General features: G+C 36.3%; 1 protein-coding gene across 1 annotated transcript in view; it reads left to right on the forward strand.

Moving 5' to 3' along the window:
* SPEF2 (sperm flagellar 2) overlaps positions 1-13,276 on the forward strand; it is a 65,470-nt gene that overhangs the window by 18,473 nt on the left and 33,721 nt on the right. The window contains exons 8-15 of the mRNA XM_074570541.1: positions 408-596; positions 1,777-1,964; positions 3,718-3,886; positions 8,021-8,240; positions 8,709-8,839; positions 9,056-9,134; positions 11,817-11,890; positions 12,688-12,791. Of these exons, the coding sequence (XP_074426642.1) occupies positions 408-596; positions 1,777-1,964; positions 3,718-3,886; positions 8,021-8,240; positions 8,709-8,839; positions 9,056-9,134; positions 11,817-11,890; positions 12,688-12,791 (1,154 nt within the window). The remainder of the gene's footprint in view (positions 1-407; positions 597-1,776; positions 1,965-3,717; positions 3,887-8,020; positions 8,241-8,708; positions 8,840-9,055; positions 9,135-11,816; positions 11,891-12,687; positions 12,792-13,276) is intronic.

The following is a 13,276-nucleotide window of genomic DNA, read 5'->3' on the forward strand; positions in this document are numbered from 1 at the left end:
GATCAAGGATCCAGCAGAGTATGACTGAGAATGGGGACAGGATAAGTTAAAAATTTGAGGAAAGGGTATATCTTTACATACAGAAGCAATTATTTGAAATATGCTGGAGTTTCTTTGCATGCAGGAGATTTCCAAGTTAAAATTGAGTTAAGCTGAGCAAAAATATTTTTACTGAGTATCTCAGGTAAGACATATTTAGAATTCACTTCTATAGTTACACAATTCTTATATAGTTAGCAAAAATAGTGCTGTTAAATAGATATGTATGTTGTTCCGGATTTATGTATCAAATGAGCAGGTAAATACTGTTATATGACTCCATTCATGTTTCTTATATCAGACACTGATGAGTTGTCTCTGAAATAGTTTATAAGCTGTGGTTAATACTATTATTTTTTATCTTTTAGGAAGCTTACCGGGAGGAGCAACTTATTTACAGACTAATGAGACAATCTCAGCAGGAGCGGAGGATTGCTGTTCAACTCATGCATGTTCGACATGAAAAAGAAGTGTTCAGGCAAAACAGATTTTTCAGGGAAAAACAATATGATGAAAGACGACTGAAGGAGTTCCAGGAAGCTCTTGATAGAGAAGCGGTAAAAGATTATTTGCTTCCTGAATTGCTGCAGGGCTGTTACAGTACCTTCCTGTTATAAAATGTGACTTGTATTGTCAAGTGTTAGAGTTTAGGACTTTTCTAGGGACAGAGTGGTCTAATGATCAGTATATTCTTTTATCTAGGTTCAACATTACAGCTAACTTAATAAGGGATAAAGCTGAGCAACTTAAAGTCTAATTTTGCTCTTTTCTTCCAAACTAATTTTAACATTGTAGGAAAACATCTCTGTACACTGAGTTTAAAAGGCACAGCCTTGCAGATCCAAAATGACAAAAGACAATGACATAAGATTTTGTTTCAAGAATTGTGTTTTTCATTTCCTTTAGGTGTAATCTGTTGATACCCATTTTTGACAAATGCTGGAAGAGTTTCACTCAGGAGTGCTAATTTCTACCTCGGAGCTTGGAGCTGATTAATAAATTAAAAGGAATCATAACCCTGTGGCAAAGTGCCAAGTGCTACGCTCATACTAGGCCATAATGCGATGGTAGAAATCTTATTTTGCCCTTGCCAAAAATGATTAGCAGCTCCAAATCCTCCAACACAGCTGGAGTGTTATGTAATCAGCAGCTATAGCTATTGATTACATCTCTTTAAGTATGCTTTCAGCCAAAAGGGACACACCATCAAAGGAACTACTGGTAATTTTCTACCATGACCAGAAATCTTTCTCAAATATTGAACAGCATCAATAATATCAAATTATTTACAGATCAGAATCTTGTAAGTTAAATTACTTGTCACGTATTCTAAATGAGTATTCCATTGTGGGTTTCAGTGGAACTAAGCCTTTACCAATGCATCTGCATAGTTGTTCCTTGGGAAGGGTAGACAGCACCATTTCATATTTCCCTGCCCTATAAGCACTCAAGATGTTCTTAATCTGTTTGTCATGAAAGAAGTAATATATTTCTCCTTTATTTCATTATATTTTAGCAGTTAGAAAGCAAACAAACTGGAATTTATAGAGTGAATATATGCTTTGAGATTTGTCTATGTGTTAATCTGCTTGCTGGCTGTCCAAATTTGGTGGGAATCTAGCTGTTTTAATTTCTTGACCTAAATGAGCAAGTTCATTTTTGTTTCCAGGACTGTGCACTTCTGCACTTTGATTTTCTTTGCAATCTCAAATTTACTCTTTAAAAATAAAATTCTAGGCTCTTGCAAAACAAGAAAAAATTGATTATGAAGAACAAATTATCAAAGAAAGAAAACGTTATGAGAAAATTGCTGTTGAAAGATCTCAGGCACGTTACAAAAAGCATTATTCTATATGTTGGGAAGTGATCAACCAAATCATTGATTTGTCAACAAAAGTAGGAGAATATCGTCTACTGACAAACAAGTGAGTATGGTAGCTGTTAGGCAAAAGTAGCAGCTGGTAGGTTGCTATTAGGCTTCGTTATTCAATCTGGTTTAAGCACCATAACATCTTATATAAATCCTTAGATATCTTACAGGACAGGTCCAATTAGATTGTGTAGGAAAATGATGATATTACTTTTGTGTGAGGATTCACTGATGTGTAATAGAGGGTGAACTAACGCTAAAGCCTTAGCATAATTTCTTGAAAACTCATCTAACCTGAATCCTTAGGAGACCAAGATCCACCAGTTCTACAGCTTGTGGAACTACTGGTTTCCTTTTTTATGAATAAATTCCTTAGTTTAAAAGTTAAAAACCGAGTGGTGGTCATCTCATTCTAGATTGCTCCACTAGCTGAATGCTTCCTCAATGTAATATAAACAGAATGAATTTCCTAAGATTTATCAACCTGCCTGGACAGTCCTAAGAATAGCAACTCAGTCCAAAATCTCCCAAGTCCTACATGCGGTGATTCCGTCTTCTGGCGTGCCATAATTACACAAGGTTTCTGAGAAGGTCCTGAAAAGGCAGTAACCTCCAAGTACCTGTGCTGTAGGCCTGTTTCCAAAATCACAGAGCGGGGCATTGTTGCTGTTGTTCTTTCATTAATATTCAGTGATTAGACTATGGGGTAAGGCCTAGAGCATGAGAAAGTATGCAAAAAATCTTCATTGCCTTTTAGTGTAATTGTATGTTAAAATAATAGATCTGTAACCATATGAAATACATATGATTATATTTTATGGAAATTATATAAATTTAGGCCCAGTAAGTACCTGATAAAATATTCAGCATAAAATATTCAGTCAAATATAGACACAGTTTAGTGGTGATTTGATCTACACATTTAGTGATGGTTCCATTGTTAGTGTCACATTTGGTGGTACTGGGTGGTGCACAATATGTACAGGTATTTGAAATATCTTTTCTAAGTATCCATATCAAGGTTGCATCTGCATTTACTGCCACTGTAGGTATGCTTTGTCAGTCCTTCTGTGCACTTCATTGTGCAGGATGCATACAATAGGTATTCAATTATTTTTGAACAATGCTTGCAGAGTTTGTTTAAAGTTATGACATTCAACTATCCACAATCATTACTAAAAGAAAGAGTGTCCAAACAGATGTAATCTTAAGAAATAGTAGAAACTTCCATTTTGACCATTTGTTAAATTTAGGCTGTTATTTATATTGTTTATTTAGCAGCCATAGGATTCTAATGTGACATATGTAAATATACTGTTTGCATTTAGCTTGCTACTATATGCAGTTTTTCTTGCTGTTTCATATAGATATTTTTCCTTTCTAAAAGAAAAAGAAAATGAGTTTTATTACCCATAGAATTCTAAATTAATCTTAGCTTTCAGGAAAAAATTCTATAGATTTTTGTTGAGAGGAAGCCTTACCCCACAAAAGGGAAGAATATTTTGGAGCAGGAAAAAATAGCTGTAGCAAAACTGTTACTAGAGTGCTCTGCCAGCCAAATACTGTGGGATGACACATTTGTGAAAATACTGAAGCCTCCAAGTGCCTACAGCTGTCATATAAGTAACCAAACACTTATAAAAAGCTGTAATAATTATAGAATGCATTATAAATTATATTTGGTTTAGCATATGCTTGTTTCAGGATTATAATTCTTGTAAATTGGGGTCCACTATTCTCAAATATTTAACCCCTTTAGTTTTCGTTTTGGAACTTAATTCTGTTTTTTTTTTTTTTTTCTTCTGCAGCAGAATTCCATTAAAACTGATGCTTGATTGGAAGGAATTTTTTTTTAATGGAAAACCAATATATGAACAAGCTTCAATTCAACCTTTGCCAAATGAACCAAGCCAAGAAGAACTTGTAGAGCTGAATAAAATGAATCTGTTAGATGAAAAAGATTATGATGAATACAAGGTACATCAAACTGATAAGACATAATGGAAGATAATACACCTTGATTTTTCATAATCATAAACATTTTATTGTGATGTTTCATTTCATTCTTTCACTTGTTTCTGATATCAGATTTTGACATGCGTTTTCTTTTCATTGTCTGCGGTTCTATACGAAATATATGGCTATATTTTATGTTAGTAGCATTGGAGAACTGGTGCAATTTTAAAACACCGTTATAATTTCATTCTTGTATATAACGTTGATTATAGTTCTCTCTTGAGTTCACAGGACCAACATTTTAATTGCAATGCAATTGATTTTTAGCTAATTGGAATTTGAATGTGTGGTTAATGCTACCATGTTTGAAAATGCAACAGAAAGCAGCCAGCAACAGCAAGTAAAACAAAATACTGTATCTGTTACAAAAGCTGATAGTCTTAATTTCAGCAAATTTGAGTGAAAGATTTCTAACAAGATTTTTTGGTTTGTGTGATCCATTTATTTTAAGATGGTAACATTTCTGAAAATTTTTAAAAATGGATGACATTTTTATTAATGTTCTCTTAGAACACAAGTAACTATTTTTCAGGGTGCCTTAAAACTTTTCTTCAACTTTAAAACACATTAATGTAGTTTCACAAGTTAAAGATGAAGGATGAATGTTTTCCTGTTAAAATGTATTGTACAATTTTGTTCTAAATTACGTTAATTATGCTTTTCTTTGGAAAAAAAAAATCCTGCTACATATTTAGTCTTTTCAAATAATCTGTTTAACTATAATATGGCAAAATTATGGCAAATATTTTGTCTTTGACTTGTTCGGAATTTATAACTAAAATATATATGTGCTTTTATCCACATCCTGAACCAATGGTACATTTTATTTTGCAATGAATACAAAAATTTGTTAAAAGTTTCTGTGATGAATGCCTGACAGATCAATTTACTTTGTTTTCAATCTTAACATATGTTTTTTCTGATTTATCTATTTGTAAGGTCCTTGTTCAGACCATATCAACTCATGTAATGAATTTCATGATCACTTTCTTTAGGTGAAAAAAGGCATATATACAAGACTATCAGGGAGAACACACAGGACAGAGAGGCAGGAAACAGTTAGTGGGAAGCACTAATGAAAAATAAAGTTTTTCAGTCATATTGTTGTTTATATTACAAAGTCTCAGTAGTCTCTAGATGTAAGGGCACTGACGGTCGCAAATATTTAATATCCCATTTAGAGCCTCTATTTTGCTACCAGTCCGTTTCAAATGCAAATTCACATAATTAATTTTTTTCAAGATGTTGTTAGTCTTAGGCTTTTCTGAATCACTGCTCATCAAAAGCTAGTATCATATGACGTGTAAAATTGTTGGCACCAATTCATACCTGTGTCTTCTGAAAACCTAAGGGAACAGCTAATACCTTCAAAGTATTGCTTCTAGATAAAAGTCTATTGGCAGGCCATTCTGGGAAAGTTTATGCTGATTTTCTTATCCCTTGAGAAAAAAGCCCAGCACATTCAATTTGACATCTCTCAACGATACTCAGTTTACATTAGGAATACTGACCAAACACGTCAAATATTTTTAATAAAATACAAGAACAAAATACTGTGCTATCAGTCCATTGCACATTCCACATTAGATTGAGCTTGAAAATATTTGGAAGCTACCACATCATTAGTTGTGACTAATCACTTAATAAATTAATGGAATCACCCAAAACAAGCATAACAGTAGGCACTGCTCAAAATATCAATTAATTTCCAGTTTCAATTGAGAGTGTTGACTAGGAGTTATATAACTCTCACCTGGATACCTGAAAACTTTTTTCTGACAGGTAAGCTACTTTATCTCAAGACAGGTACAGTCTAGCAATCTTCTGATTAAAAGGGTAAGAAATCTGAGAGGTGAGTATTGGAATGGGGAGCCCATTCCATTTGTGATTCATTTTTCCTACAGGTCTAATAGAATTTAAACCAACTGTTCCATCTCTGCTTATATATTAAGGAAGAATGCTCCAGATAGGACAAGGATTTGGTTTTTTTAAGCATGTCTTTTCACTTACATATTAAGAAGTATGTTTTCTGAGGTACATTATAGAGGGGATATTGTGCAACCCAAAAAGACTTTTTTTTTTGTTTGGTTTTAATGATTAAAAATAGGTGATATTTTAATTTAGTGTTATAGTGACTTACATTGTGTTGTTCTATCTAATGCACTTATCTTCAAAGTCAACACTGATCAAGTTCTGATACTAGACTGTGTGCTGTGGCAATACATCATTCATGATAGTAAGTTCAGGAAAAGATTGCCTATTCTACCTGGAACATGAATTCAAAACATTATCTTTCAGTAGCTTCTGTTGATGGGGATTAAATATTTAATATTAAATATTTAATTTATAGAATGATACAATTGTTTAGGTTGAAAGGGATGTGGAAGTCATTTAGTTCAACCTGTTTGCTCAAAGCAGGGCCAGCTTCTGTGTCAGATAAGGTTGCTCAACTATGCGTCTGGTCAGCTTTCAGGTATTTCCAAGGATACAGATTCCACAGACTCTTTGTGCAATCATTCCTGTACTTAACCACTCTCATTGTGAACATTTTTTTCCTTCATTTTTTTTTCATAGTTGGAATTTCTCTTGCTGAAACATTTGTGTTTGCCTCTCAATCCTTTATTGTGCACCCCAAGTGCAGTGACAAGCTAGAATCTAAATGAGAGTATTGTTAGTCCACGTATCTTCTAAACAGATGTTTAGTAGCCTGCAACCAAATAATAATTAGTACGGGATTAGTATTATCCTGCATACTAAAAACTGACTTTCCTAGTGTTATAAGATCCAATGCTGGTAGAGTATATATTAGAGTAGCAAATGTGCAATTCCGTGTTCAATTCTTTTGACTACATCCTTTCATTCTTTCTTCCAATGTGATTGTTAGTGAGAGCATCTTTACTAGCAAAACTTCATTAAGCTCTATGCTGGTAACTCATACCACTGATAAATTTATATTGGTTTTAGAATAATTCCTACTCAGTATTTCCTTCCCTTAAAATCGTTTGAATTGTATGGTTGTTTGTTTGTTTGGGATTAGTGGTTTTGTTATTTTTTTTCTCTTTATTGAATATGTGTTAGGCAAATATATATATTTGAAATCTTTGTCCGTGAAGGAGGGAGGTGATTGTCCCCCTGTACTCAACACTGGTGAGGCCACACCTCGAGTATTGTGTCCAGTTCTGGGCACCTCCATACAAGAGAGATATCGAGGTGCTGGAGCGAGTGCAGAGGAGGGCAACGAAGCTGGTGAAGGGCCTGGAGAATAAATCTGATGAGGAGCAACTGAAAGAGCTGGGACTGTTTAGCTTGAGGAAGAGGAGGCTGAGGGGAGACCTCATCACTCTCTACAACTACTTGAAAGGCCATTGAAGAGAGGTTGGTGCTGGTCTCTTCTCACAGGTAATTAGCGATAGAACAAGAGGGAGTGGGTTCAAGCTGCAGCAGGGTAGGGTTAGGCTGGACATTAGGAAAAAATTCTTCACAGAAGAGTGGTCAGACACTGGAATAGGCTGCCCAGGGAGGTGGTGGAGTCACCATCCCTGAATGTGTTTAAGACTCGTTTAGATGTGGTGTTAGGGGATATGGTGTAAGGGAGAACTTTGTAGAGTGGAGATGATGGTTGGGATCGATGATCCCAAGGGTCTTTTCCAACCTAAATGATTCTATGATTCTATGATTCTATGAAAATTTTAAATTATTTTTATGTAATACTGGGCAATGATGTTGCTCATCTTTTAGAGTGCTGAATATTAGGATACTGGGCTTCTATTCCAAAAATCTGCTACTGATTCATTCTGGGGTATTAGTGAAATGATTTGTCATGTTCTCGGAATTAAAAAAAATTATTCTAGGAATCTATGAAAATGCTTGTAGGAGTACTTGTCTCTCTCAACTAGGTATTAGTGAATATCAATAAATGCTTGATCATTATGACATAATTATAGCTTTTAACAAGGGTCTATTCTAAAAATATTTTATTATTTAGTACTATTCAGATTTGTTTGACGTATGTATCATGTTTGTGTATAAATCCATGTATCTAGAAGGAAGACAAGGCATATTGACAAATTATTTGGTAATTTGTCATTTTTACAGAGTATGACAGGGGAATGGTGCCCAGCTGAAGAGAACAGTGAAAACAAACCTCCTCCTAATAATAACATATTGGGTCACGTGCTTCATAGACTGATGGAGATTTTCTATCCTCCAAAACCCAAATCTTCACCACCTCTGTTTCCTCCATTTCCTATCAAGGGATGCATTTTGGGAAAACTTTTTAGTGGAAAAACCACCTGTGTAAAGTTTATTGAAAAAGGTAGAGTTGTTTGTGGTTTTTTTTCCTAGAATTCTTAAAAATGTTTATTTGCATTAAAATCCCACTCTTACAATGAAAAGTGTTTGGGCAAATCCTTGCATTGCTAGTCCTTGAACTTCAGATGCATCTGTATTTTGCAGGGGTGGGTTGCAAGTCATTCATCCATTATCTTCCAAAATAAGGTTAAAAGCACCTGATCTTGAATATAGTGTTAATATAGTATTACTTCTGCACTGAGAAATTGAAAAAGCTTTTGGCAAACTTTTCTGGGGATGTTTATTGTGGAAGAGACTACCAAGATATCTGTGTGATTGTGGATACGCACCATGCAGTGGTTACAGAGAGGAGACAGTGGAAACGACTCATGTCAAAAGGCCAAACGAAATAATTAATTTAATTGCCAGTAATAGGATCTGTGTATGTATGCTCAACTCAAACTGCAAAGTTATCTAATTTTTTTTGTATTAGTTTGCAATATTCAGGTACTATCAGTTGATACTCTGGTTCAGGAGGCCATCCAAGCTTTTCTTAGAAGTGAAATGAAATGCGAACACAATGTGATTCCACAAGAAGCAGAGAATTCGGTGGAACAAAATGAGGTAAGCATTTTTGTAAATTTTGGTTTTGGCTCCCACAGGGAGATGAGAATGAAATATATAAAGAAGAAAGCATATTGTTTCAATTTTTTGCTCAATTTCAAACTTAATTTTCTTTTGACCTACAAGGCTTCAAGAGTCAGATTGAGTTGACAGTCTTGTTTTTCTTGTAATATAGAGTTTCCTTTCTAATCCATTTCCTTTCATAATTGATACAAGGTCCAGAAGAACTTATCAAAATCACCACTGAAAGTTCTAAAGAAACTCCAAACGGAAACACGTGTCAATGGAACCCGAGGTATATATACAGTTTATTTAAATATATTATATATGTATTTATAAAATTAAATTTTAATTCTTATCCTATTAGATTTAAATGGCGATTCCCCTTTCTTTTGTATATTTGAGGTAGTATCCGTGTCATCTGACTTTTCACAGTAGTCTCCACTATGAATTTCCTGTTCCCACACATTCCTAGTGTCGGGGAGCAGCAAGTGCAAGCTGCTTCATGAAGGAAGGTGAGATAGGTGACAAGACCAATAGCAATGCAGGAAGCACCAACATTCACCAACAAAGTGTGGGGGTGTCGACTGAAGTCAGGGTCACTATCGGCTCCAGAGACATTGGTCAGCATCAGCCTCAGACTGGTGATAACCCTGCAATTCTGCCAATGAAGCAAGTCTGAGGTCAAGCTGGAAACTCAAGTCAGCAGGTGTGGACCAAGGTCAGAATCAAGGAGACAGGATACGGGGTGCAGACATGGCTGTTACACAGCTCTAATTTACCACAGCCAGGGTCCACGATGAGAGCTTCAGCTTAAAAGCAAGCTTCCAAAGCAAGGAAGAGCAAGCCCTCACCTCTCCTCACTTTACCTTTCTTTACAACAGATCTTATCAACAAAAGAACAGACACTGGGCTCAGCCACCTAAACTCATAATTACAGAATGACTGAGGGTGGAAGGGACCTCTGGAGATCTAGGCCAATCATCCTCCTCAAAGCAGGGTCACTACTGCAGGTTGCTCAGGAGTTTGTTCAGCTGGATGTGAACATCTCCAAGGATGGCGACTCCACAACCTCACTGAGAAAAGTGTTCCAATATCTGTAGCCCTTACAGTTAATATTTTTATGTTTAAATGAAATTTCCTGTGTTTCAGTTTGTGTCTGTTGCCTTTTGTCATTTTACTTGGCATGACTAAGAAGAGTCTATCTTTTTTTTCTTTAGTCCCCTCCCCACCACAGATATTCCTACACATTGATAAGATTCCCCTCAGGTCTTATCTTCTCCAGGCTGAAGAGTCTCAGCTCTCAGTCTCTCCTCATATGTCAGATACTCCCAGAACGTAGCATTCATCAGGGCCTTTCTCTGGACCTGCTGCGATATGTCCATGTCCTTCTTGCACTGGGGAGTCCCAAACAGGACACAGCACTCCAGATACGGTCTCAGCAGTGCCAAATCTTCTTATTGTGATCCAGGATGCTGCTGGCCTTCTTTGCTGCAAGGGCAAAGAGCAAGGGCTCGCTCATGGTCAGCTTGTTCTCCTCCAGGGCCTCCAAGCCCTTCTCTCCGCAGCTGCTTTAAAGACAGTTGACCCCCACCTGGTACTGAAGGCATGGGGTTTTCCACACCAGATGCAGGACTTTGCATTTCCCTTTGCTGAACTTCATGAGATCCCTGTCAGCCCTTTTCTCCAGCCCATCAAGGTCCCTCTGAAGGGCAGCACAACCATCTGGTGTATCATACACTCCTTCCAGTTTTGTGTCGTCTGCAAACTTGATGAGGATGCACTCTGTCTCAATCACGCAGGTTGTTAATGAAGATGTTAAGCGGTATTGGTCTCGCAATCAGCGCTTGGGCTACACCACTGATCACTGATCGTCAGCTGGCCTTCACACTGCTGATCACAACCCCTTGAGCCTGGCAGTTCAGCCAGTTTTCAGTCGACCTCAGTGTCCACTTACCCGGCCTGTACTTCATCAGTTTGTCTATGAGGACGTTAAGGAAGACAGTATCAGAAGTCAATGTAAACGACATACACTGATCCTCTCTCAATCACTGAGCTCGCCGCCTCATTGTAGAAGGTTGTCAGCATAGTCGGGCATGACTTCCCCTTCATAAATCCATGCTGACAACTCCCGGTCGTCTTCTTGTCCGTAATATTCTTGGAAATGGTTTCCATGCTTATTTGTTCCATCAGTTCCTAGGGACTGTGGTGAGGCTGACTGGCTTGTACATTCCCAATTCCCCCCTCTTGTTTTCCTTGAGAAGAGGAGTGGCGGTTGCATTCTTCTAATCCTAGGAATCTCCCCACTCACCAGGACCTTGCCAAGACGATTAAGAATGGCTTAGTAACCACACTGGCCAGTTCCTGAGCATGTGTGGGTATATGCCATGAAGTCCCACAGATTTGTGTATTTCCAATGTATTTAAATGCCCCTTTAGCTGATCCTCCTCCACCAAGGGTAAGCCTTTCTTGCAGACTTCCCTGTTAGTCTCGCGGGCTTGGGATACCTCAGTATTTTGCATGTCTCTTTCAGGAGGCCTGCATATTCCCTAGCCTGCCTTTTGCTGTGGAGATACCTGTAAAAGCCCTTCTTGTTTCCCTTCTGACTAGACATAAGACTAGGCCTTTTCCCCATGAGAACCATCAAGCATTGAAATAAATTGCCTGGCAAGGTAGTGTAGTCTCCATCCTTGGAGGTTTTCAAGACCACACTGGGTAAACAACTGAGCAACCTGGTCTGACCTTTTAAGTGTTGCTACTTTGAGCAGAAGGTTGAACTTGAACTAGGTGACCTCCAGGAGTTGCTTCCAACCTGAATTAATCAATGATCCTGTGATTCTAACAAACGTATATAGTTTGTGCATCTTAGTTCAAAGAACTAAGAACAGTACTGAGACATATACTTTTTTATTATTTATCTGTGTTAATAAATCTTACAGTAATAGAATTTTCAAACTTTACAATGTACCCGTTTTAGGCAATTGTCCTGTCAAAAAGAATCCATCTGGGCAAGAATTTAAATCAGATTACAGTCAGGATGACCCGTCCAAGGTTTGTAATCCAATTTGAGCCTCTAGTTTATAAAGATGCATTAATTAAAATGGTTAAATTACTTAAATGGTGACACCCTTTGATTGTTCTGAATTAATTTATTGACCTCACTGAAACCATTGTCTGTATGAAATATTAAAAGAGCTTATTATAAAAATCTATTATTTTGTTTGTTGGTTAGAATTGTACATATTATTAAAGTTCTGTACCTTCTTGTTAAACCTCACATTTATGTGAGATATCATACTTTCTATGTCATTTTTGAGATAGCAAAAATGTATTCCTGATCTTGCTGCTGCCAAGAAGATCATTCATCCCATTACAAGGTTTCTTTTATTTATGTTCAGAAGTACTTATTTCTACACTGATTTTAATGCTCACTGGAAAATACTTTGAAAGCTAACATATAAAAGAATCTCTGCAGAACTAATAAAATTAATGCGGCTGAAGGAAACCATCAGTGGATTTATGGTAGAGAAAATCAGAATAAGCTTAGAACTTAAGCTTTTTTGTGTTGTCTTCCATATCCCTTTTTTCACAGCCTTGTTTCTGTCTGTCATTTTCATGGATATAATGATGTAAATCAGTTGGAGATTTCAATTAAATTAGGCCTTTTTTACATCAGTTGAAACTATTTCTCCTTTATAGATAAAAATAAATATTAAATATAAATAAATAACACAATAAACATTTAAAATAAATAAATAAATAAAATGTAAAGCAGAATCATACTCTTTTTAACACTGAGTGTTGTGAACATTCTGAGCATATTAGTCTTACGCTGCATTCTTCCACAGCTATCTGTACGTGCACAGCTTGGCGCCGCATCACAGAAATTCTTGAAGAAAGGAAAAAATATTCCCGATGAATTACTAATTGACATCCTATTGGAAGCCATTAAGTATGAACTTGCATAGCTTTTTTTCCTCAGTTATTTGTTAGAATGTAATTATCCAGCTTGTAGTCCAGATTTAGTCATTTCTCTTCATTAAGGTATTTTTTGAACACTGGAGTCTTCTACTTGGAAAGTGGAGCTAATTAATGAAGTTAGTAAACGCTCGTTTTATGCTAGCAGTAAATTGCTACCAGTAGAGTCTAGCTCTAAATTATATAGGCATTATTGTATGCTACTGAAGGCAGGTAAAAATATACACAACTATCACATAGTCATTAAATATAACTAATGTCTCTATTTTATTTATTAGTTGGAAGCTATTCAGCATCTGCTAGTATTTTTTATTTTAGATTTTGTGAAATGCATGATACAAGCATTCATTCTTCAGCAGTTAGGTTACTTACTTTTGTCTACTTTCTCTGACAGAAAATTGTCTCAACTACCCGGATGTGCAATTATCACATAAGTTCCCACATGAATGTCACTTAAGT

This window comes from Larus michahellis, chromosome Z (assembly GCF_964199755.1).
Source record: "Larus michahellis chromosome Z, bLarMic1.1, whole genome shotgun sequence".
Lineage (NCBI taxonomy): Eukaryota > Metazoa > Chordata > Aves > Charadriiformes > Laridae > Larus > Larus michahellis.